This window comes from Centroberyx affinis, unplaced genomic scaffold (assembly GCF_046629955.1).
Source record: "Centroberyx affinis isolate AG114_WGS23_722 - 3 ecotype Tasmania unplaced genomic scaffold, CSIRO-AGI_Caff_v1 ptg000369l_1, whole genome shotgun sequence".
In the NCBI taxonomy this organism is placed as follows: Eukaryota; Metazoa; Chordata; class Actinopteri; order Beryciformes; family Berycidae; genus Centroberyx; species Centroberyx affinis.
The window spans coordinates 103,056-126,267 of NW_027279040.1; the positions used below are offsets into that span (position 1 = coordinate 103,056).

The window sequence follows — 23,212 nt, forward strand, 5'->3', positions numbered from 1 at the left end:
TCCTCCTCCAATCAGACAACTCTTCTGAAATTTACAAGTTTTATCTACAAGCCACATCAGAGTGCAGACCAGGATCTCCCTCACACACACAGACTCACACAAATTAAAATAAGAAGATTTATTTTTATCTGGACCAGAAGACTGAGTTCTATTGAATTGATGTTGGACAATTAGTCACATTAGATAATTAAATACATTTTGTATCATGTTACCAAAAGGATCAAGAATTGCTTTCTCCCTTCTCTTTTTAGTTCTGTAGGAAACCCCCACCTTTCTGGATAGAGCCATAAAGTCGTAAATCCATCCAATTATTTTCATTCTTGGTTTAGTCCTCTTCTCTACTTTGTATTTCCTAATGTCTCCAATGAGTTTTTAGAATAGTGTGAATTATATACTAAATTGGTTAATCAGATATGCTTAAGTGTTTTAATTATCCTCCCAATAGTTGGACCCAGTTATTCCCCTGGGACCACACTGCTACCTAAGGTCTGATTATATTTACCCATTCTTGGCCCCCACATCGATAATTATGTTCTATTTCATTGTTTCCCTATATCAACCACCAAAGTTACTATGTATTCGTGATTTAAATATTAAGATTATAAAGTATGTATCTAGGCTATTCTGCTAAAACAACTCAGTTCACAGCAAAGTTTGAACAGTGAAAGTTGTATTGTCTAATCATGTTTCATGTAATGGTTTTATGCAATCCATAAGTGTTTGTTTACAGGTTTCATAATGTTCACCGACTGACAACAGTAATTGGTTGAGTATGTAAAATCCAAACGCATTATTCTAAAACTTTATCATTACATAGGCTAGTTACTAAAGTAGTTGAGAGAGGTGTCCTCAAAAAAACTTAAGAGCAAAATACACAACTTTATCCTATACAGCAGCGACTGATCCGTCCAGAGGAAGCTGGATTCACTGAAGATGGCTGAAATTGCTGCCAGAAAATGTTTTCATCTACCTAGATGTACACACCTACCAGGGTCAGAGTAGTGCGCAGTCTATCAATGTCTGGTACTGAAGTCCTTCATACTTTAACAAAGATTCAGTAATCTCTCACTGCCACTTGGGGCTGCCAAAGGGCAAAGTTGCCTAGTGCATCTTTAATATAAAAGATAAGAGATCCACCATGAAAAAATGTAAAATGTGCCTTGTGATATATACCTTTAATGGCGATAGACTAGGCATATTAGAACTCTTTTTTTTTTGGTGGGGTTTGTGTTGTTTTTTTTCCTTTTTGTTATCAATATTATCTCATTTCAAATGCAATTTGGAGGGGTATAGTATAGTATGAAAGAGTTATGTTTTGTACTGTTATGTTAAAATAAAAGCTACTCATCACAGAATTATATAGCCTAATTAAAACATGTTACAACACAGTAATGTCCCTGTGACATGTAATTTGATCATTTGATTGTCTTTGTCCCTCGTTTTGTTTCATGTGATTTAGCATCTCTTTGCCCCCCCACACACAGTTGTGTTCTCACCCGTTTACCATACAGTGCACTCTTTATTTTCTTGTTTTGAGGGATACAAAATAAAAAAAAAAAGCACTTTATAGCCTAAATATACCCAAATTACGCGCGTGCCCTTGCACTGTGACTTTGTCATCTATAGTAGGCTATTGACTTTGTATGCTTAGGTAAATTAAAACCAGTCAAAAATTCAACCTTATATCCACAAAATCATCCGGATTATTGATCAAGAGCAGAACAAAGTTCACCAACAGCCTTGGCTGACTCTGACTTTCTGGCCAATTTTAGCCTTAGAGGCGGGGGATAGAAAATGTGCAAGATGATAGCTTGCATATGCCTCAGTTCTTTTTGCGCAGAAGCCGGAGTCAGGCGAGGTATAGCTGGGGATAGACATTTTAAAAATGGTTTCAATTAAGTCGCCGTCTCTGGTGTCAGTGTCCTGGGCGCAGGCTCTGTTCGGTGTTAGTTTTCTGGTTGTTACCCTTCTCGGTCTCCTACTGGTTCGCCAGCTCGTCAAGCAGAGAAGGCCCCCCGGCTTTCCTCCTGGTCCATCACCCATCCCAGTGATAGGGAGCATGCTGTCTCTCGCTACGGAGCCGCACGTCTTCCTCAAGAAGCAAAGTGAAGTTCATGGACAGGTAAACATCTCGGACTTTGCATGCCTTTTTATTTTCGATGCATTGTTACTGTCTAGGCGCACTGCAAATTTTGTGGTGCACTATTCTATCAAAGGGGGTTCAGAAATTACCGACACACACACACACACAGAGAGAGAGAGAGAGAGAGAGAGAGAGAGAGAGAGAGAGAGAGAGAGAGAGAAAGAAAGTGTGTCCGACGTTTGAAAATGAATTGTGTCAAGGGGAATGCGTTATGAAACGAACAAAAGAGACTCGCCCCAGTCTGCAGCGCCAGAGGGGGTTGGAAGGGATGATTGACCCACAGACCGGGTGTGTGTGTGTGTGTGTGTGTGTGTGTGTGTGTGTGTGTGTGTCTCTCTCTCTGTGTGTGTGTGTGTGTGTGTGTGTGTGTGGTGTGTGTGGAGAGGGGGCTCCCAAAAGTCCAACCCTCCCCCCCAAATAGATGCATATTAGGCTACAGACTTCCTTTTCATATTTTGTCTGAAGGACCCCCGCCTGAGAAGATGTTTCTTGAGTATGATTTGTTACAGAACTGTTTATAGTGGGGAAATAACGTGAAATAGTGAAATCTATAGTAGGCCTATGGTCAGGGTAGCTGTTGCTATTGCATTCTCTCACAGTCCTCAAATGAAACGTTGGAGAAATTAAAACCATTCCTCATTTTGCTGGGGGACCCCCTAAAAAACCCTGGGGGTCCCCCAACCTCACTTTGTAAACCACTGCCATTGAGAAGCAAGCAAACTACACCTTCCTAATTCTTCCTAATTCTTCTTTTAAGCCATTTGACATGGCTTAAAAACACAGTGGAAATGTTGTAACAAGCCTTGTGGTACAAATCTTCATCATTCCTTGACAGGGGAGTGTAAGATTCCTCTGCTCATTTTCAAAATTAAGTGTAAGGAACATCAGCTAGCAATAAAAGGAATACAGAGATGACTTTTTATGCATTTCTTTCAGATCTTCAGTCTTGACCTGGGAGGCATCTTGACTGTGGTATTAAATGGATATGATTGTGTCAGGGAATGCCTGTACCATCAGAGTGAGGTGTTTGCTGATCGCCCATCCCTGCCTTTATTCAAGAAAATGACCAAAATGGGTGGTAAGCAGATCAGATGAGATTACACTGCATACTATTCTCTTGCAATAGCATCTTAATAAACCTACTGTTGAAATGATAATCAAGGCATTTTAACTTTATCATTCTGATGCATATTTTGAATGATTCAATGTGTCACGTTTCTGTTCTTCTTCTTTCTCTTCCGTCCAAAGGACTTCTCAACTGTAAATATGGTAAAGGCTGGATTGAACACCGCAAGCTGGCTTGCAACTCTTTCCGTTACTTTGGCAGTGGCCAGAGACTATTTGAGAGGAAGATCTCAGAAGAGTGCATGTTCTTTGTAGATGCCATTGACAAGCACAAGGGGAAGCCCTTCAACCCCAAACACTTGGTGACCAATGCGGTGTCCAACATCACCAACCTGATCATTTTTGGCCAGCGTTTCACTTATGACGACCGCAACTTCCAGCACATGATTGAGATATTCAGTGAGAATGTGGAGTTAGCGGTGAGTGGCTGGGCCCTGCTCTACAATGCCTTCCCCTGGATTGAGTATCTGCCCTTTGGGAAACACCAGAAGCTGTTCCGCAATGCTGCTGAGGTGTATGACTTCCTACTGCAGGTTATCAAGGGTTTCTCTCAGGGCAGAGTGCCACAGGTACCACGGCACTATGTTGACGCCTATTTGGATGAGTTGGAGCAGAGCGCAGGAGACCCTAGCTCCTCCTACTCCTACGAGAACCTCATCTATTCAGTGGGCGAGCTCATCATTGCAGGCACAGAGACCACAACGAACACCCTACGCTGGGCCATGTTGTACATGGCACTCTACCCCAACATTCAAGGTCAGTTACCCAATAAAAAAAGCTTGGTTGTAATCAAGACAACTGTCATGTATAGGCTACTGAAGGGACCATATCTGATGCAGAGAACAGAGATGTGACGTACATTTCTTTGTAGATTGAGCTTGCTCCAAAATTAATGATTGGGTAATATTACTCATGAATTAATGCCGGATGATGTCTCTTTTTTCCCCATAAAGAGAGGGTGCATAGGGAGATTGACAGTGTGCTGAGCAACGGGAGGGCCCCCTCATTGGAAGACAAACAGAAGATGCCCTATGTGGAGGCCGTTTTGCATGAGGTCCTACGCTTCTGTAACATTGTTCCCCTTGGCATCTTCCGTGCCACCTCCCAGGATGCACAAGTCAATGGGTACACAATTCCCAAAGGCACCATGGTGATCACAAACCTGTACTCTGTGCATTTTGATGAGAAGTACTGGAACGATCCAGGTGTTTTCTCACCACAGAGATTTCTGGACAGCAATGGCAACTTTATCAGACGTGAAGCCTTCCTGCCTTTCTCTCTGGGTTAGTCTCTTTGTCCTCCTCTTAAATACCTTTCTATTCCCCTAATCCAAATACTCATGTTAAAATGCAGGGCTAATAGTCATTAAATTCCCCTACAGTGATTGCTAAAGAAGGGGTATTTCATTTCCCTATATTTCTCTGAATCAAACATTCAGAAGTAGAGAGAATTTAGGTTCTTAGAACAGTAAAACTGGAAAGTAAGAATGTCCCTGGGTGGACTCCAGAATGAGATGCTGCCAAACCAAACTCATACACTTAGTGTATGAGTTTGAAAACTCAACCCAACACACATGAAAGTGCATCAGCTACATCAGCTTTTATATGCATTGAAACCTGTCATTGACTTAATTTTGCTCTGCGCTGGCTACTATTGGCACTATATCTGAAGAAGGCAATAGTATCTGTATTCAGGAGCACTGCAGAGTTTTCTGATTGCATCTCTAATGTTTATGTTCACCTATTTATTCTTGTATTGTTGAGGACTTGGATTCAATTGTGTGCATTTGTGTGTGTGTGAGAGAGCCTAAACTCAACAATATGTTTGGGTGTCTTTCTTCAGGGAGGCGGCACTGCCTGGGAGAGCAACTGGCCAGGATGGAGATGTTCCTCTTTTTCACCACTATGCTGCAGAGGTTCCATCTCCAGTTCCCCCCAGGAACCGTGCCCACTCTCACTCCCAAACTGGGCATGACCTTACAGCCCAAGCCTTACTCCATCTGTGCCATCCGCAGGCAGCAGCAAGTTCCAAGCTCTAGAGACACTCCTCAGTAGGCAAGCAGGCATACACTACAGCGTGTTCATCCTTTCAAGTCTGAACTTCAGTGTTTTGCACAGAAAGGCAACCCTGTGGTCCAGGTGCATAAAAACTGCATTCTCCTGGAAGTCTTTCAGCCCTTCCAGCCCATTCCTACAATGCAATGTGCACCCAGTTTTTCCAGAGGACTTTCAACCAGAAAGGTGGATTTTTACACATGGACACTTAATCCATTCTATGAAATTTCTCATGAATTCTTTTACTGAGCAATATGCATGTTTGCACAATACTTTCAAGCAGCAGGGGCAGGCACCAAGACTCAGAGCGGAGTCCAGTCGGATATCCTGGAAACACAAGTACGAAACTGATTGAGTTCTTTGTAGCTCAGTTACTCGAAGCCCAGAAAATGAAATGTCTATGACCCTTGGTGCTGTAGTGATGGGTTAGGTATATGTCAATGATTGATAGAGTACACCTCTATGATGGTTCACAGCCCTGTCTTCTCAGGACAGCTTCAGGCCAGTTAAATGAGACCAGTGATTCATGCGTGTCCCAACTGTGGGGCGAAATGAGACTAGCAGACTTTCCAAGAAGGTTCTGTACACTGTGTGTTGGAGCTGGACTTGGGCCATGTTTTACGTCATCTGAACTAACTCTGACCCTATCTCCAGGGATAATGCTCTGTGGAAAACCTTCTCTCAGAAGGCCACTGCAACACTGGTGGATTTCTAGAAACTGGTATGCAACACTGGTTTCTGCTAAATGGTGCCTATCAGTACTAACAAAGTACATTTATGTGTAAATTTAACGTTTGTTTAAATGTCCTTATTGCAATACTGGTGGTACAGGGATTTTTTGTGTATTTTGTTAGTGAATTCTGTCTTTTGATAAATTAGTCAATAAGCTATTGCTAAAGCCTAAATCTGAGATGTCAGACTGATAAATACCTGTTAACTGTTATTTCTATTCTTAGCTTGAAGATCCTTGAACATCTTATTTAATAACTGCATTCAGAATCCTTGGATAAATGTGACACCCAAGCAGGGGGCACTGTCATCAGCATACCGATTCTGTGCCTTGACCGTCCCAGGACACCCAACATAATCATTAATAATGTTCATGAAGGTGAACACCAGCCATGTGTGTCACCCATTTTCTTAGTTTACCTCTCCATTTTCTCCCCCTTTATTTTAAGTAATCTAGAGGGCTGAAGAAGCACTCCTCTGTTAGGCTGTGCACAATACATTGACAATTAACAAAAGTTATGTGCTGTGGATACAGCGGATTATGGCAAGATGAGCATCTCTATCAAGTGTTTCCTACTGTTCTATTTAGCCAACATGACACTATTGATGTTGATATTGATACGCTGCTCGTAATGTATCTGGGGTAACAAGGGCAAAGAAATGAAGACGGTGTTTAAAATATAGTACTGTATATTGTGAGTCCACACAGACATACAAACACACACACACCAATAAAAATCAATGAGAAACTGCTGATACTTTAGGGATGGTGTTTTATGACAGCTATAAATAACAACAAAAATCAGTTGCCCCCACAATGCTGATAAGGGTGAATGGTTACATTAGACAAACGTACATATCTTGATGCTACATAAGGGTAACAACCATTCATAGATGTATTTATGGCACAAACATCAGAGGACACTGTGGTTTGAGAGACTACACAGTGAGAAGCCAACAAACTATCAACTTTTACAACTTAACGAGCCAGAATATGTGAGGATGGGAGTTATCAAGGCTTTATGATCCAGCGTGGGTCCATGTGAAACAGCTGACGACAGAGTTATCAGAATGTATATGGCTCTGACCTGAGTCCGACTCCTGACTCTTGCCACTGTCACTGTCACTTTGAGCCTAGTGGAATATTTGACTCAAGGTGTTCTCTTGCACGAGTGGTACTTGAGGCCAGAAATATCTGCCACTCTGTATCACGGCCCACAGACTATGTAGGGAAAGTTTGGCACTAGTTGGGTAGACTGAGACAACAGTGATAGAGAGATAATGAAGACTACAAGAGTGGTTATGATACAGAACAGGGAGAGGCTGAAACCAAATGAAAAATAAAAATAAAACACCAAACCCCACAGTTCCACACCTGTAAATAGTAGTAGATAAAAACTCTGGAAACACAATGGTAATTACAGGATCTCAATGTACAATATGTCAGCTGCGTGTAGAAAACAGATGCATTCATTTGATTAATTAAAAAATATAATATATTTATATATTTATATGCACATACTCTTTTGTACAGAGGCTAAACACTTGTTTGGTATTAAAATGTGCACACCTATATCTATTTTTTTGTCTTTAAATATTACTATCTTGATTTACACTTCTTAACGTTTTTTTTCTCCAGAGAAAATGATTTAATAAGGTGATAAAGGAACTAGGCTAGAAATGCTGCCTTCCCTTTCATAAAACGTCTTATTCTAGTGGAATGCCTAGAGTTCTTACAGACAAAAATAGAGAACTATTAGTTTTTCAACCTGCCTCGTGGCACGTCATAAAATATATAAACAAAACCAAAGAGAAAGTGAAACCCTGGATCCCTTCTTTACACACTGGCCGAGTTATGGGTTTGGCAAAAAACAAAAATGAGAAAGAGAGAGATGGGTTGGGGTTTTAATTTGTCTAAACATCAGTGTCTGCCAATTGATTGAAACACAGATGTTTAGGTATCGTACTGTTAGTTTAAAAACAATGCCGAGAACATTGCAATTGAAAAAACCTTTACCTAATATACTGTTACATGAATCGCCAAACTGTACAATATGTTGTGTTGCTGCAAACACGCCATTTGCAGTCTGCTGACAACCAAGATAAGCATTTCTCCAGTGAGGTTGTTAAAAGGTTATGCAAATAGTTTATGAATGGCAGAGAGACAGCACATATGTTCCTCTGTCACAGAGGAGGATTTCAATTGCTTGAATTTGTTTGTAGTCAAGTTGTTCATAAAAAGATTACAAACTACTTCAGTCAACCAGATTTTAATTTTCTTTGTTTTAAAAGTGTATTTAACATTAATGACATAAATTCTTGCAAAATAATTATTCAACTTTGCGTGAATCCTGAGTAACCTTTAAAAAAATACTTATAATCAAAATGAAAACGAAGAATCCCTTCATTGAAACAGCACTCCTGATCTGAATGCAACATGTTAAACACCAGAGGACATTTCACTGATTAGAAACCAAACATTACTGAAAAGACACACAGACATACACACAAATTACATACTAAAATAATTACAAATGTGCTCTCTTTCTCCCGTTCAATCTCTCTATCACATTCACAAAAAAACAAAAAAACAAAAAACATACACACTCTCAAACAAAATGAAGCAAAGAGAGTAAAAGAATCCAACATAAAAGGCGGGTGGTACACATGAATAAAAGCATCAAAAATGATGCAGATATAATGTTATTAATCAGTCAACATTTCAGTAATGTCTCTGTGACTGAGTCTGATACAGTGTTTCGTGTCGCCAGCAAGGGAGAGAACTACACAAGCCCAGGCTCTGGGCCAATATGGACTCAGTAAAGGTTCAGACAGGCACATTTGATATATAAGTCAAGAATATACCTGACATTGAGGCTGAAACAGTCTCAGTCTCTTGTCTTTCCATGTTTGAACTGTTCACTTTGGTAATGGGTGTCAATCACTTCAAGGTGTTGCTTGTTTCATTATTTTCATCTACCTTTCATTTTAAATAGACAGGTTTTATTTTGTACCTAAGGGAGACTTAAGCGCTTTGCGTTCAAGGCAGCATCACAGCCAGGTTACCATGGAGGGCAAGTCTATGCTGGACCCCTTCCACTCTTCTTCTGCACCTTCCTCCTCAGTTCTGGTGCTTTTTCTGGGTGCACTGTACTCTCCATGGGATGAAAGTGCATAGGAGTGGGGCTCCCACCATTGCAGCAAGGATCCGCTCACAGTAGTAAGGCCTTTTTTTTTTCCAAAAACAATGTGACTGCGTAAGCATCTGAGTGTCAGCACAGTGAAACTTTCAAAATGTGTGTGTATATGTGTGTGTGTGTGTGTGTGTGTGTGTGTGTGTGTGTGTGTGTGTGTGGGAGCAAGGTATGTTTTATGTGCATGTTTGTCAGTTGTCTATGTGTGTGTTTCTCTATATTCATGTCTGGGTGAAAGGCAGGTGGCTGAGGGACTCGTGCCCTTTCTGCCTCTCCTCTTCCCAAGCATCCATGTTGTCTCTCCCACGTCCTCTTCCTCCTGCTACTGACGCTCCTCTCCCTCCTCCTCCTCCTGGATGACCTGGATGTCATCCGACGGGGAGGTGGGCAGGCTGGCTGGCAGGCTGGGGAGCAGGTTGTCAGGCTGCTGCTGTTTGCCGAGCTCTTTGCTCTTCTCCTCCTCCTCGATGGTCTTCTTCCACACCTTGTGGTTCTCTGTCAGGTGCTGCATGATGTTGCAGAACAACCTGCGGCGGCCCTTCCTCCTTTCTATAGTGGACACAAAGCAGACAGAGGTTTTTTTATCCGAGAAATGTTCAGAGATGTGCTCAATAATAATCTAAAGGATACAGTGGTTGAATCAACATGTTTCAGAAAATCTAGATAGGGTTACCGCAGTGTGTTTTGGTTTGCATAGAATACATAACAATACTGATGAGGAATTAGTGTCATATCTCTTACTTGGTGCCAGCTCCTCCTCCAGCTCGTCATCATCGGTGTCTGTTTCCACCTGCCCCTCCTCTTCCTCCTCGTCTGATCCCTCTTCATTGATCCAGTAGCCAGGAAGGAGGCCTGCAGCATCATAGGAGTTACAGAGCGGTCCTACGATATGGGTGATGAAGGACTCCTGTAGCTTGGCCAGCTGCGGTGAGGAGCGGTCCATGAAGGGGCTGATGGGTAATCCCAGGCTAGCCTCCTCATCTCCCTGGAGACCAAACACACAAAAAAAATCACAGTCAATATCCCACAGACACTAACCTTTGGTGATGAGCCTAGATACTCAACACACACTACACCACAACCACAGAAGAGTTGGTCCATTGTACAATTGTAAAAGACAATATGAAGGTTTGTGTAAATCAAACACTCTGCAACATTAGCATGCATGTTGTACCTGCTCATAAAACTCATTGACAATGCCTTCTGTCCACTTGAGGTGCAGGTCACGCACTTTGGCCGGCCCATTGATATCTGCCAGCTTAATGCAGACTTGGCACACCAGCAGCCTGTCGTTCTCATTGGTCCAGTCAATTCCTGGACTGTTCACATCATTCACCTGTTTATAAAAAGACAGAGATGGATGCATTATTACAATGAGTAACTGCTTTATCCTGCATTTATCCTATAGCATACTTGTCAGCTAAATTTTCATCAACCATGCAGAAAATCATTTCCCATGATAAATGTAACCTGTAATCTAAAATGTATATTATCAGCTGTTATCGGCTTAACAGATATGACTTCTGCTACCACTTGCAAACATGAAGGACGATCTTCTGTGTAAGACTACACTGTGCACTCTAATCCTGTTTGTTGTAATGGTGTGGTGCCAGATAAAAGCAGACAATTCAGTTGATATTTTGCCAGACATTAACAAAACAATAAATAGATGAATATCAATTCAGATAATATCTCAGACCTTGGCATTGAACTCAGCCAGGAAGTCAAAGTGCTTCTTGAGGTCTGTGGCCAGTATAGCCTCGATGACAAGGAAGCGAAAGCGCTTAAACTCCACGTGATCCAGGTTGACCAGGAAGTTGAACTCGGGCCGGGACAGGTACAGGCTCCAGGCAGACGCAGCGTGGTGGTTCTCCAGCACGGAGCGGTCATTGTACAGCACCGCCTGCATAGGACAGGAGGTAAACCAGAGGGGTGAGAGAGGGAAACAGAACAGGCTGAGCAGTCTCCCTCTGTCTCCCCCCCCCCTCTGCAATATCAGTGGGAAATTTGCTTTTGTGACGTGCCTGCACACGTGTCTCAAAAGGTGCAATGAATTTAAAAATAGCAACCAATCAATAAATGAATGAGACAACGGCGGAGGCAGGCCACAAAGCCTGAGTAAGTTTGAAGGGAGTGGGAAGAAGCACAACAGGGTAAAGAAGTACAACACTGAAGACTAGACTAAAAAGAGCCTTTTTCCAGACATGGTGGTTGTCAACATCATCGACAATCAATAAGTTCAGGGTTCCCTCTCCTTTCATGTAACCCCGTTTCCTGGGACATTTGCACAACCTAGACTGTATCAGCGCTATCGCCCGACAGGTTGTGAAAATAAAATATTTAAACAAGGGCATACAGTTAACCTTTTCACCTTTGCTTTACACGACTGACTTGGACACAATCAGAGAGCAAGACGATCCTGGTATGGGATTTATGTGCTGTAGGAATTAATTATAATTTTTTTTTTTGTAAAGGGAGTTTGTAAAGGGAATTTAACTTTGTGTTAACTATAGTCACCACAATAAAAATTATACCTAATTTGAGACCTAACATGATGCACTTTGTGTGATGTACACAGTTTATGATCATTTGACTGTCGAGAAAAAAGCCTGTATCCTAAAAACGGCTATTTATTCTTCACATTTTAGAATGCATTATCAATTGACTGGCTTTGCATTACAATAATGATTTTTTTTTTTACTCGTAAGCAAAATGTTGACAAAATTGGAGTCACAAGGTTTCTGCAGGACACCAACGATATATAAGGACAGAACATTGTTTTCAGTATATTGTTTTCAGTTTCATGGATTGACTGTGAGACCTATGTTAAGAGTCAAAGTAACACCGAGATGTGTATAAACCAAAACTAAATATGTAACAAATACATATTGATTCAGAAGAGAAGTACAGGGTACACAGACAGTCAGTTGTTTGTGGTTCTGTATGTACTGCATGTTTGAATTATTCATTGATAATTTGTATTGGGTGGAAAGTGGGAGGTTTATGCAGTAGGGTGATGGGTGGAATCAGGGGAAAATCTACTTCAGTACTGTATGGTTTCGATAGACCTGCAGACAACCACGTGGCGTCCCAGGTGCAAGATGTCAATGGCGATCTTCGCTGCTTATCTTTTGGTGTTGGATGAGCACAGTTCCTTGTTAGAAGGCAGGTTACAACCAATGATCCTCTCTACAGAGTGAATAACTCACTAAAGTACAGTATTAGAGGCAACAGATGCTAAGGCTGCACCAGATGGTGATGAAGAATCTCAGGATGCTTTTAATTACAGCCCAGTAGAACTTGACCAGGGGATCTGGGCTGACTTTCAGTCTCTCCAGATGTCTCAGGAAGTACATCGGCTATTGACATTTTTGGACAGTGACACTGATGTTAGCATCCTATTTCAGGGTGTTGGTAAAGGGGGTACCCAAGAACTTAAATGACTCCACTAGGCCAACAGTGGCATTGTCCACTACAAAGGTGGGTGTACTTGAGAGTTCTGTATCATTTTCACTGTTTTGTTTCCACTAAGCTGGAAGTTGTGGTTTGTGTGCCATGATGCTAGATGGCCCACTTTTCTCCAGTAGGAACTTTTGATGCTGTTGGAGATGAAATCTAACAAGGTTGTGTATCTGCAATCTTCAGCAGTTTGACAGAAAGGTCGCTGTAGGACTGCAGTGATTGGTGAAATTTGACTGAGGCTTAGGCAGCTCAGGTATGATGTAATATGTATGATTTTTTTCTGTGGAAAGCTGGGAGAACCACAAGTAGAAGAGCAAGTACAAGTAGTGTACAGGTTCAAGAGGCTAAGCTGACACCCACAAATGACACCTGGTGCGAGCCATCAGCTCCAGATTTGCTGAAGTGTTGGTGGACAAAGTGGAGGACCAATGTTGATGGTGTCACTCACTTACTGGCCCTGTATGCAAACTGAAGGGGGTCAAACAAAGAGTTTGAGATTGTTTTGGGACAGGAGAGGTACTAGCCTTCTTCTTAATTCAGTGACGTCTCAGAGAGAATAGGCGCTGTCTCAATGCAACCTTTGAACCAAACATGTTATGTCATCTGTGTCAGCATGGGAATAATGCAACACACTAGTCTTTACCTCGGACAGCATGTGGGAACCCACTGTGACATTATTAGTCTGGTTAAATGAAGTGATATCAGTGTACTCGTATTTCATAATGGTGATGAACCTGTGATGAGACTTCATTTTGCTTAAACCTATATTTGCTACATTACTTCTCATTCTTTTTCTTGTAGACAATGCATTGCATGGGTACTTTTCATGTGTCCAGCTGAGCCAAAATAAATATGGGAAAGAAATCTACAGCAAAAGCAAGTGTCCATAAATGTTGTAGGTTACCTGTGGTGCGTTAGTGGCTACTAGAAAGGCATTTGTGCGACCAGGATGGTCATAGTCATGCATTGCAGCTGCTACATAAAGGGCCATGAGCTCCAGAGCCGGGATGTTCCAGGCCAGGCAGCCATAGCTGTCGTCGGATATAGAGGAGCTCTTGGAGGAGGCGTAGGATATCCGGCCTGGCGAGATCCCACTATCTGAATCTGGCACACAACAACACACAAGATTTATGTCAGTAAATGTCCACAGTAATGAAAAATAAGTTAGAGGACTACCCTGTCCTGGCAAAATCCATTAGAGAGTTGAGTCTATCCCACAGTAAAGGAAATTCAAATTAGAAATTAAATGGAGTGCAAACAAACAAAAAAAAAAAACGAGAGAGCGAGAGAAAGAGAGAGAGAGAGAGAGAGAGAGAGAGAGAGAGAGAGAGAGAGAGAGAGAGAGAGAGAGAGAGAGAGAAACTCATAGTGGGTAAAATTGCAGATCTCTCATCACAATTGACTCTCTTTCTCTCAATCACTCACACATACACACACACACACACACACACACACACACACATCCTCATCTACCGTTGTTTATCCACTCTGTCTCACTCAGTTTCTCTTCTCTTTGTGTCTCTTTCTCATCCCCTTCTCTCCGTCTCTCCTTATCAAAAGACAGCTGTTCTGGCAGCCACTCTGGGAGACGTCAGTGGGTATGGCTTAATTAAATTCTAATGGAGCTAAAATATCATTAGCAGAGACAAGCTTGGGAATCTTGGCGTTTTAAACCAAACCATCTGTGTTCTACAGAGAAAAAGGCACATCCCACAACAGCAGGAATTTCTGAAAGCCACAAGATCCAATCAGTCAGAATTACTTCTGACATCAAAGGGTATAGAAAGATTGGCTGGTCCAAGATTTCTTGAACCAATGAAGGACTGCATTTTTCTATCCCCGCCATCTTTTTAAGGTTATTATGCTCTGAGATGGGGAAAAGTGTCATTTCATTTTCATGTGCAATTTTCACAAATCATTGTTTTGATCAGATTCAGGTCAAGACAATTCACTTAAAAGATTGCGGTGAAAGTCTTATCATTGTTGTTCTTGTCAAGCATTCGCACTCATTTTGATTCTGTGCCGATACTGTACATGTGAACTGTTTGTGTACTGTGTTAATGTCACAGCTCTTTGGGTAGTAGGTACTGCATGCATAGGCTATAGTTTAATCTTCATCAATTTCTGTGTACACGGCTCTTTTACAAAGACTCTTCATCTGAGTAGAGACTGAATAATAAATCTTAGAAAAAAAATCTCAGACCACTAAAACTTAAAACGTTGGCTGGCAGCTGTACTACACAGCATTGCTGCTTAAATGATGGCGTGCTTCTAGCCAAAAATTATTGTTGTTCAGCCACACGTCAAGATTATAACCATAATAATCCATCCAGCTCTGATGAGTTTATGAGCCCAGTTTACCTGTGTCACTTCCTGTCACATGTTCATTGTGGATCTGCTGGAACCCAGGGATTGGCCGAGTGGTCAGGTACCAGACAGCATGCAGCACATCAGTAGCATGGACCCGGTTATGATCTGTGTTTTAAACCACAGTATTTCACATGAGTGTTATTTAGCCACTGCACCAGCTTTCTTTTGAAACCAAATAGCAGCACAATATCGAAAATCATCAAATTTTAGAGCTCAAACTGCACCGGTTTGCTGCACAATAGCTACCCGATAGTTCCACTAACATTCAGGAACATTCTGGGCTAACACATACAATATTTCTTTGTGTCAATGAACATTTATTATAATGTTTATGTTCACACACAAAATGCTTTTTTAAAACATAACATGTAGGTGTTTGATTCTGTTGAAGCCTACTCAGTGTAATACTCACAGGGAATGTCCCTGTAGCCATTTTCCAGAGCACAGAAGTATGTCATGAACTCCCTCACAGGGATCTTGAAGATTTCGAACAGACACGTATCCTGGAAAAGGGTGTATGTCACCTGAGGAAATACAGACAAATCAACTTTATTGAGACACAAACCTGGACACAAGATAACCAGCACCACCAATGATGGACATTGCACTGAAAAAACACACTGAACCCAAAAACAAGAGGTAAATCAGCATTACGAATAGTTTCAGTCATGAAAATTTTAAAACATCCAACTTAACAACGCTTAATTCACTTTTATAAACAGACATGGACATATTAAAAAAGACATCAAACAAACAGCTACTGTAAATGGCTGGTTTTTGGTTATTGTACTGACGTAGCTGAGTATCCTTCCCGTCTTCCCTCCCGTTCTGTCCACCAGGTCAAAGATCTGGAAGTTCCAGCTGTTTATCTTCTCCATGAGACCATCATGGTCCTCCAGCATGGGATCTACTCTGAACTCCTGCTCACCCTGGAGACAACCAGCAAATGTAAAAGTTATTTACATTAACACACATATTTTTTACATTGACATATTTGTGTGAGTGTGAATGTACACAGATCACTAAAATACAGAGTCTGATATTGAGACAGCACCATTCAAAAGATATTTGTTCTAGTACAAATATATAGGCAGACTCCAAAAAACACATGTGCTTTAAGGCCGTTGTGATGTCCCAGCTCAACTGCCAGACAAATCCTGAAACTGATTTCAATTTAGCACAGCTGGGAAGTTTTAACAACAATAGTGGTTTGTCGACTGAAGGAAAGACGACTGCAGCTCAGATCAACTGTAGGCTAACTAGGGAAACCCAAGAGATGCCGAGGGGGAAAGGTCATAGGTTCAATCCCCGCAGCAACCATATGTGTTCATAAACAAGACATGAATCCCTACTTGCTCACACATTGGAAGCCAGTCTGGAAGGTAACTGTGGCAGGCAGGCTTGGTAAAGTTATTTACAACCATATCACTCGGGACTAATGACAGTACAACACTGAACACGCTGAACACGCACTATTTTAGCACACACAGCAAGAAGGTCCTGGGTTCGAATCTCAGCCCTGGTCCTTTCTGTGCTGGTGTGGGTTTCCTCCCAGTCCAAAGACATGCAGGTCAGGTGAACTGGAGACTCTAAACTACCCATAGGCATGAATGTGAGTGTGCTTGATATAGTATGGTATATGAAGTAGTATGGTGTATGACATTTATATGATGTAGTTAAGTATATGACATGTATATGATATGGTATATAAAGCCCTTTGAAAGCTTGTGATAGGAGTCAAGTCAATTTTGTGGTATTATCAGAACTAGCCTACTTGTTGGAGCAAAATATTCAAATCACATGACAAGTGAAATGGTTGTCCACTGTGCTGTAGCTGTCAGTCTGCTGCCATATAAGGTTATCATATTGAAGCCTCTAGGTCAAACGTACCTCTGATTCCTGAGTCTGCTGGTCTTTGCCGGGGCTCTTGTCCTCCTCCTCCTCCGCCTGCCCCTGGCTCCCTGCCACGTCTGGCCTCCTCTCCCCAGATACTTCCACCTCCACACTCTCCTCCCTGATCAGAGGCTCTCCCATGAAGTCAAGCCCTTCACCTGCTGCATACACACACACACACACACACACACACAGCACTGTAAGTGTAAAGGCACACAAGCAGTCATAAGGGTATGGACGTAACACACACCTACACCTGCACTTCCATATTAGTTTCATATGTTGAACCCTTCACACGTTGTTTTAAAATTAAAGCCCCAGTCTGGAATTGCAGTATGGGACCCCCTCTGGAAACCTGATCACTACATTACTGGATTTACTTATGAATTGATTCACTGGATCCAATTATTTTTTTTACCCTTAAAGTGTTTTGACTAGGCTTTTGATTCTAGGACTGTCAGTATGAGGCAGGTATATGTATTTTACATGCAGGGCTACTTTAAAGATTTAATCAATTTGCTTCATATAGGTATTAGGTTATGATGGATTAGAAAGCTTGAAAAGTTTATTTTTTTTAAATTTATTTTTAATTTTTAAGTCAAACTCTTCAAATGATATGGTAAGTATGGTATGTATGGTTCGTTATACTACTGTGGTGTGTGCATGTGTGTATGTGTCTGTGTTATTGTTGCTGTCCAGCAGATGGCAGCATTAACCTCCTAGACTAATAATGGAAAGTGCTCTGGCTCAATCCCTGTGATGAAAAGCTAACAATCAGGAAGGAGAACTTTTAAAGCACTTCCAAATACGCAGGAGTAGCAATTTTATAATTAACTATAAACTAATTACACACTGACATCACTAGTGACGATTATAAGTGTTTCTACTCTATGGATGAAACTATGCTGCTCCCACTCCATTATGCACTGTACATAGGTGTATGTGTATTACTGCAAGTGGTGCCTTGTTGGCAAACTATACAAATTCTAAATGGTTTGACCAAGTAAACAATAAGGACACTGTATTGTACCTGAGCGCCTGCGTTGAGCCTCAGTGGTGTACGGCTGGTGACCTTCCCCCGAATCTCCACTGGAAACTCCCTTAAGCATCTGACGGCCACAGCTGCAGTGGACAGACGGGACAGGCACAGACATGATCAATTTCACTCCAACTAAAAACATCCACTCACTGTCCAAGACACCTGTGACAGAAGGCACTTACTGCCCGTGTTCAGGAGGGTGTCTGTGAGTTTCAGAAAGCCTATATATAGTATAAGATATAAGACTTGTTAAGACCTTGTTAATGCTACCTGGAATTGTTTTTAAGACCTTTTTAAAAACCAAAACAAATAAACAAAGCTGTGAAAAACAGCCTATTTCTGATTAAACATAGTTTATGAAAGTTCTAAATTTATGAATGGGCAGTATAAGAAAATTGCCAAAAGGAAATTAATTGGTAAAGGAAATGAAGTCCAATTGTGTATAGAAAGGCAGATAAAATGCATGTTGTATGAATAACCCTGTTCTGTATTAACCTAAAAGTGAACATGAAGCACAAAGAAACCTCTCAACGCATGGTGAAAACATAAGACCTCTAATAACTGCATGTAAGACATTTTCAATACATTTTAATACCTTAAATTTCATTAATTTATTTTAAGACTTTTTCAGGCTCTTTAAAGACCCTGGTGAAGTGGTCATTACCATCGAGGACAAAAGTAAAGTGAAGGTCAAAAGACAGCTGACTAATAAGAAACTAAAGAGTGAAAGTCAAGTGAGGTCAAGCTTATTTATACAGCCCTTTATCACAAGCACGTCTCAAAGGGCTTTACACACCATATCATCTACATAATATACCATACTACATCATATACATAATGCATATACTGTATATCACATACTACATCATTTTACATATTCTACATCATATACCATACTACATCAAACACACTAACGTTCACATTCACACCTATGGGCAAATTAGAGTCTCCCGTTCACCTGACCTCTATGTCTTTGGACTGTGGGAGGAACCCCATGCAAAATTGGGGAGAACATGCAAACTCCACACAGAAAGGACCAGGGCCAAGATTCGAACACAGGACCTTCTAGCTGTGAGGCTACATGTACCCAAACACACCATTCCAGCAGTGCTGTTGTTTTGAAGTTTAACTTTTTACCTGGTGCAGAGGGGGATGGTGGAGCTGCGGAAGGCCTGCTGGAAATCAGGGGAGCTGAGGGTGTAGCCCAGGGGCTTGTGCAGGTTCAGATTGACGCTGGGCTTGGTCAGGAAGTCAGCCGTGTCCGGGAACTCCACGGGCGAACGAGTGACAAGGGAGGATGACGGACCTGTACCTACTGCTGGAGGGCTGTGGCAGGGTGAGGTGACTGGGCTGAGGCTGGGAGATGTGCCTGGAGGGAGGAAGAGAGTGGAGGGATTAGAAAAGAGAAACAAGGCATGACCTTCAATCAAACTTGAGCAATCAGTCCAAGTGCAGTGTCTCTGTGGAGATCTACTGTATGTTCTCTTGCATCGCCTCACCTGCTCTCCTGGGCCCTGCGTGGTAGGTGAGGGTAACAGAGGAAGACCTCTGCTTGGGAATGGTGAGTAGGTTTGCATTGGGCCCATTGGACAGACTTGAGCTAGAACACAAAAGACAAATATTCACTATTGGCTCTCAGGAATCAGTAAAACATCACAACAGTTTGGATTCATTAGATTATTAATGTTTACATATACTGTACTGAATTATAACTATTAACTCTAACCCAACTATTTTCTTCTTTTAAAGCTCTCTCACTGTTAAGTGTATCATTGCGTTCTACTAGTAATGCCTCATCTGGTGCTGAGGGCACCACACTAAAAGGCAACATTGCAGATACAGCATATCCTCTTTCTATATGCCTGACTTAGATAATCTATCAAATGAGTCATCTGGCACTGCTACAACAAAAGGGGCATCATGATCCTAATATCAAGGACGCCTCTCAGCCAACACAGCTAGACCGCTCCTGCCACCCTGTGGAGCAACGCAGGGACTACATTTCAGCATCTGCACAGCGAGTCCATTTGCTATTATGGTGTATGCGTATCAAGTAACCTGGTTTTGGATCGACACATTACCTGGTTATAATGGTTATAATAACCCAAGCTTGTTCTCTGATTATGAGAAACCCAGGTAAGTTGCCTGGCTTTCTACAATAATAGATGGTACTGTGACATGTGACATCTTAATCCTTTTGCTTTTGTTTTTTCTGTGCAAAGGGCTATGAGAACACATTGACGTCAACAAATAACAGAGAATAAAAGACAGGACGCAATGACAGGACACCACTTCCTCCTATTTTTTGTTTGTGGTTGACAATATTCAGATTGCTGTAGAACAAAGATAAATGTGCTCTCTACGTGCTGTGTGTAAGTGTGAAGAAGATAAGATTAATCAGGAGCAACCAAAATCTAATGAAAACTTCAGTCATGGAGCCTGATGGCTTCAAACAGTTTGATGACAGTCTGATGGCTTTGCCAGTTCAAAGCAATGACTGGGAAGTGTTCAAACTTTCAAGTCACTGCTTTGAACTGGCAAGTTGGTATTCCCACATCAGATATCAGGCAGATTGAGGGTAAAATATGGTCAAAAAGATTGGTGGCTCTGTATGGCTGTGTGTAAGTAATTTTGAAGACAGTGTGTGTTTTTGGAATGAACAGAATAACAGCAAGACAGAGATAATACTGACGTCATTTAAACTGAGGTGGTGAGGTGTACAGTTGCTTGCTAATCCACGCAGTATTTTGGGGACAGATGTAAACACAGCTGAGATTATGTTTGTGTTGGTACCTGGTCAGGTTGAGGTCAGGGTGGGGTCTCTTGCCATTGTTGCGTTCCCAGCGTGAAGAGGCGGAGTCAAGAGGAGGGAGTGGAGAGGAGGTGGAGCTCCGCCTGAGCTGAGGAGTGGGGAGGCTGTTCCTGCTGCTCAAACCCTGCAAACAGCATTTTCATACCAGATACTGTAGCTATGAGCAATTGTTGACTTATTTAACTAACCATAAAGATGGATTCAATTTGAGCTGAGTGTACAGTATTAAAAAGGGGCCAGAAAGTTCCCCCTTTGAAGTTTACCAACTTCACAATGTATACTTGTATACAATGTATACAATGTATTTTAATGATAAATGAATACATATTGTATCATTGTTGTTGATCATTTGTACTATTTAAACTCTTAGAGCAGGATCTTTCCAATCCCAACACTGTTTGTGTTCTAGTGCCTTGCTGGATAGATTGCAGTCTGTTCACTCATCCCCATTCTACTGCTGTAAATTACAAACTGATTTACAAATGGAACCGCGTAAATTACATGCAGGCACATTTTTACTGTAATTTTGGTGGAATAAGAGGAGGATGCATTTTCGCTTCCCACTAGTAAGAGACTTTACTGTTGATTTTGTCAACATGTTTGGGAGCACAGGAATTTCTACACTCTGAAGTAAAAATTCATTAAAAAGGAACAGACTGAATGATGAATCATTATTCCAATTCTTGCAAGTGGGATGTACAAGCGCAACTGATGCACCCTCTATAGTGTACCAACAACATATGCAACTGATTATTATGTTAGGGCACTTGTTATGTTTGAATACAATTTTGAAAATGTATTTAGACAGCATAAGAGGTTTTGAAACATCCTGGCCTTTCTACAGTACTTTGCTACAGCAGACCTGCCTCTCCACCCTGATATGATCGTGTAATGGCTGAGCCCGGCTTTGCCCACCTTGAGGGATTTCCTGTCACTCCTCTCCACTGAGTCATCCACCTCATCGCAGGGGTAGAAGCCGGGGAAGGGTGTGAAGGGGTTGACCCTGGGGCGGCAGGAGCCTGAGAAAGTCCCCATGAGGCTAGAGATGCTGCGCAGGGAGGAGATGGTGTGGGGTGACAGAGACGAGTCCATCAGCAGGTCTGACACCAGGTTCCTGGCCTCGTTGATGACTGAGAGGTCCACGCCATTGCCGCTCACTGCACCCTGCATACACACACACACACACACACACACACACACACACACACACAACACACAAGATAAGGAACAGGAATACAAGGCCAATGCCAGCGAGCAACCTTAGAGCAGCATAATATACGCACAGTAGGGCTGAAAGATATGGACAAAAAATGTACTTACGATTATTTGACAGAATATTGCAATTGCAATTTAAACTGCAATTCATATAATCACGTTTTTCTTTTCATATTTTAGATTTTAGAACTTTAGAAAATTGTTTAAATAAAAGTGATTTTGTATTAAAAACAAATAGATTTCCGTGTGCAGTATTAACTGAGCTTGAGTATGATGAAAGGTTTTCACCAATATTGTACTTGATTCATGGGCCAAAAATTATCCGGAGCACTAAAACACCTTTAGAAATCCATTTTGGATGCCCCTCTCTCGTTAGTTGCAGCCTTTGCTATTTGGAATTTCAGAAATTCATATTGCGAGTTAGATATTTTTTTCAATGAATTGTTCAGCTCTAATGCACAAACACGCAGACCTCCCTATTCAGAATGTCTGTGTGCATATTTTATTTTTTAGTTATTTTTTTAAAAGCCCTGCCTTGCTACCATATGTAAGGTAAAATAGTAGCTTTATGGCTCATTTTCATAAGTCAGTGTGTAATTATGCACAGCAGACGGGGGGGCCACTATACTGACCTCATGCCATTGATTTTGGGTAACTGAAAGCCTGTTTGGGGCAGCGGTGTCAGTGACAAAGTGGAGTGGCGCTGGTGTGTAGGCAGAAAAGCAAGGCAAGCACTTTGTAGCTCAGTGATGTGGGTCATGAGGTATCATGTACGCAGTACTGATGGAGATTCCTCAACCCAGATACCCAGGCTCCCCTCTCTGCATTGTAGCTCACCCCATCTTCTCAAAACTCGTCTTGCTTTTTGATTCTACCTTTCTGCTCCTCCCTCATCTCCTCTCCTGTCCTCTCCTCATCCCACATCTCCTCCAATGTCTTCTTCTCATGTCTCCTTTCCTCCTCTAGCCTCTTAGAGAGCAGAAACAGTAAGTATAGCTATATTGTTGGGAAGAAACTAAGTTAAGTTTAGTGCCCATGTCAGGTGGCTTATTTGAGTGAATTCCCAGAAATTATAATAGCGGACTAGCACAAAAAAAGCATAATCCTTGCTTTTTTAGGGCAACTTTCACTAACAAAATGTTCTAGTTGGCTATGCCCCGTATAACAGAAACAAAT

The 23,212-nt window shown here is 41.7% G+C and overlaps 2 protein-coding genes across 3 annotated transcripts in view; one reads left to right on the forward strand and one right to left on the reverse strand.

Moving 5' to 3' along the window:
* The first annotated feature begins 1,885 nt into the window (after positions 1-1,885).
* cyp2r1 (cytochrome P450, family 2, subfamily R, polypeptide 1) lies at positions 1,886-5,322 on the forward strand. Its single transcript, XM_071515836.1, has 5 exons — positions 1,886-2,122; positions 3,080-3,221; positions 3,392-4,024; positions 4,222-4,551; positions 5,111-5,322. The coding sequence occupies exons 1-5, from the start codon at positions 1,886-1,888 to the stop codon at positions 5,320-5,322; spliced, it is 1,554 nt and encodes a 517-aa protein (XP_071371937.1).
* A 1,488-nt stretch (positions 5,323-6,810) lies between these two features.
* The window catches only part of pde3b (phosphodiesterase 3B), a 51,617-nt gene continuing 35,215 nt past the window's right edge, over positions 6,811-23,212 (reverse strand). The window contains exons 3-16 of one of the 2 annotated variants that reach the window (XM_071515830.1): positions 21,737-21,985; positions 20,803-20,945; positions 19,509-19,609; positions 19,147-19,378; positions 18,001-18,092; positions 16,968-17,128; positions 15,872-16,006; positions 15,490-15,601; positions 15,069-15,182; positions 13,612-13,811; positions 10,945-11,148; positions 10,420-10,581; positions 9,987-10,230; positions 6,811-9,794 (exon numbers count right to left, since the gene is read on the reverse strand). In XM_071515830.1, coding sequence (XP_071371931.1) covers positions 9,568-9,794; positions 9,987-10,230; positions 10,420-10,581; positions 10,945-11,148; positions 13,612-13,811; positions 15,069-15,182; positions 15,490-15,601; positions 15,872-16,006; positions 16,968-17,128; positions 18,001-18,092; positions 19,147-19,378; positions 19,509-19,609; positions 20,803-20,945; positions 21,737-21,985 — 2,376 coding nt within the window. In that variant the 3' untranslated portion in view covers positions 6,811-9,567. Of the gene's footprint in view, positions 9,795-9,986; positions 10,231-10,419; positions 10,582-10,944; positions 11,149-13,611; positions 13,812-15,068; positions 15,183-15,489; positions 15,602-15,871; positions 16,007-16,967; positions 17,132-18,000; positions 18,093-19,146; positions 19,379-19,508; positions 19,610-20,802; positions 20,946-21,736; positions 21,986-23,212 lie in introns of both variants that reach the window. The other variant, XM_071515829.1, reaches the window with a different exon arrangement.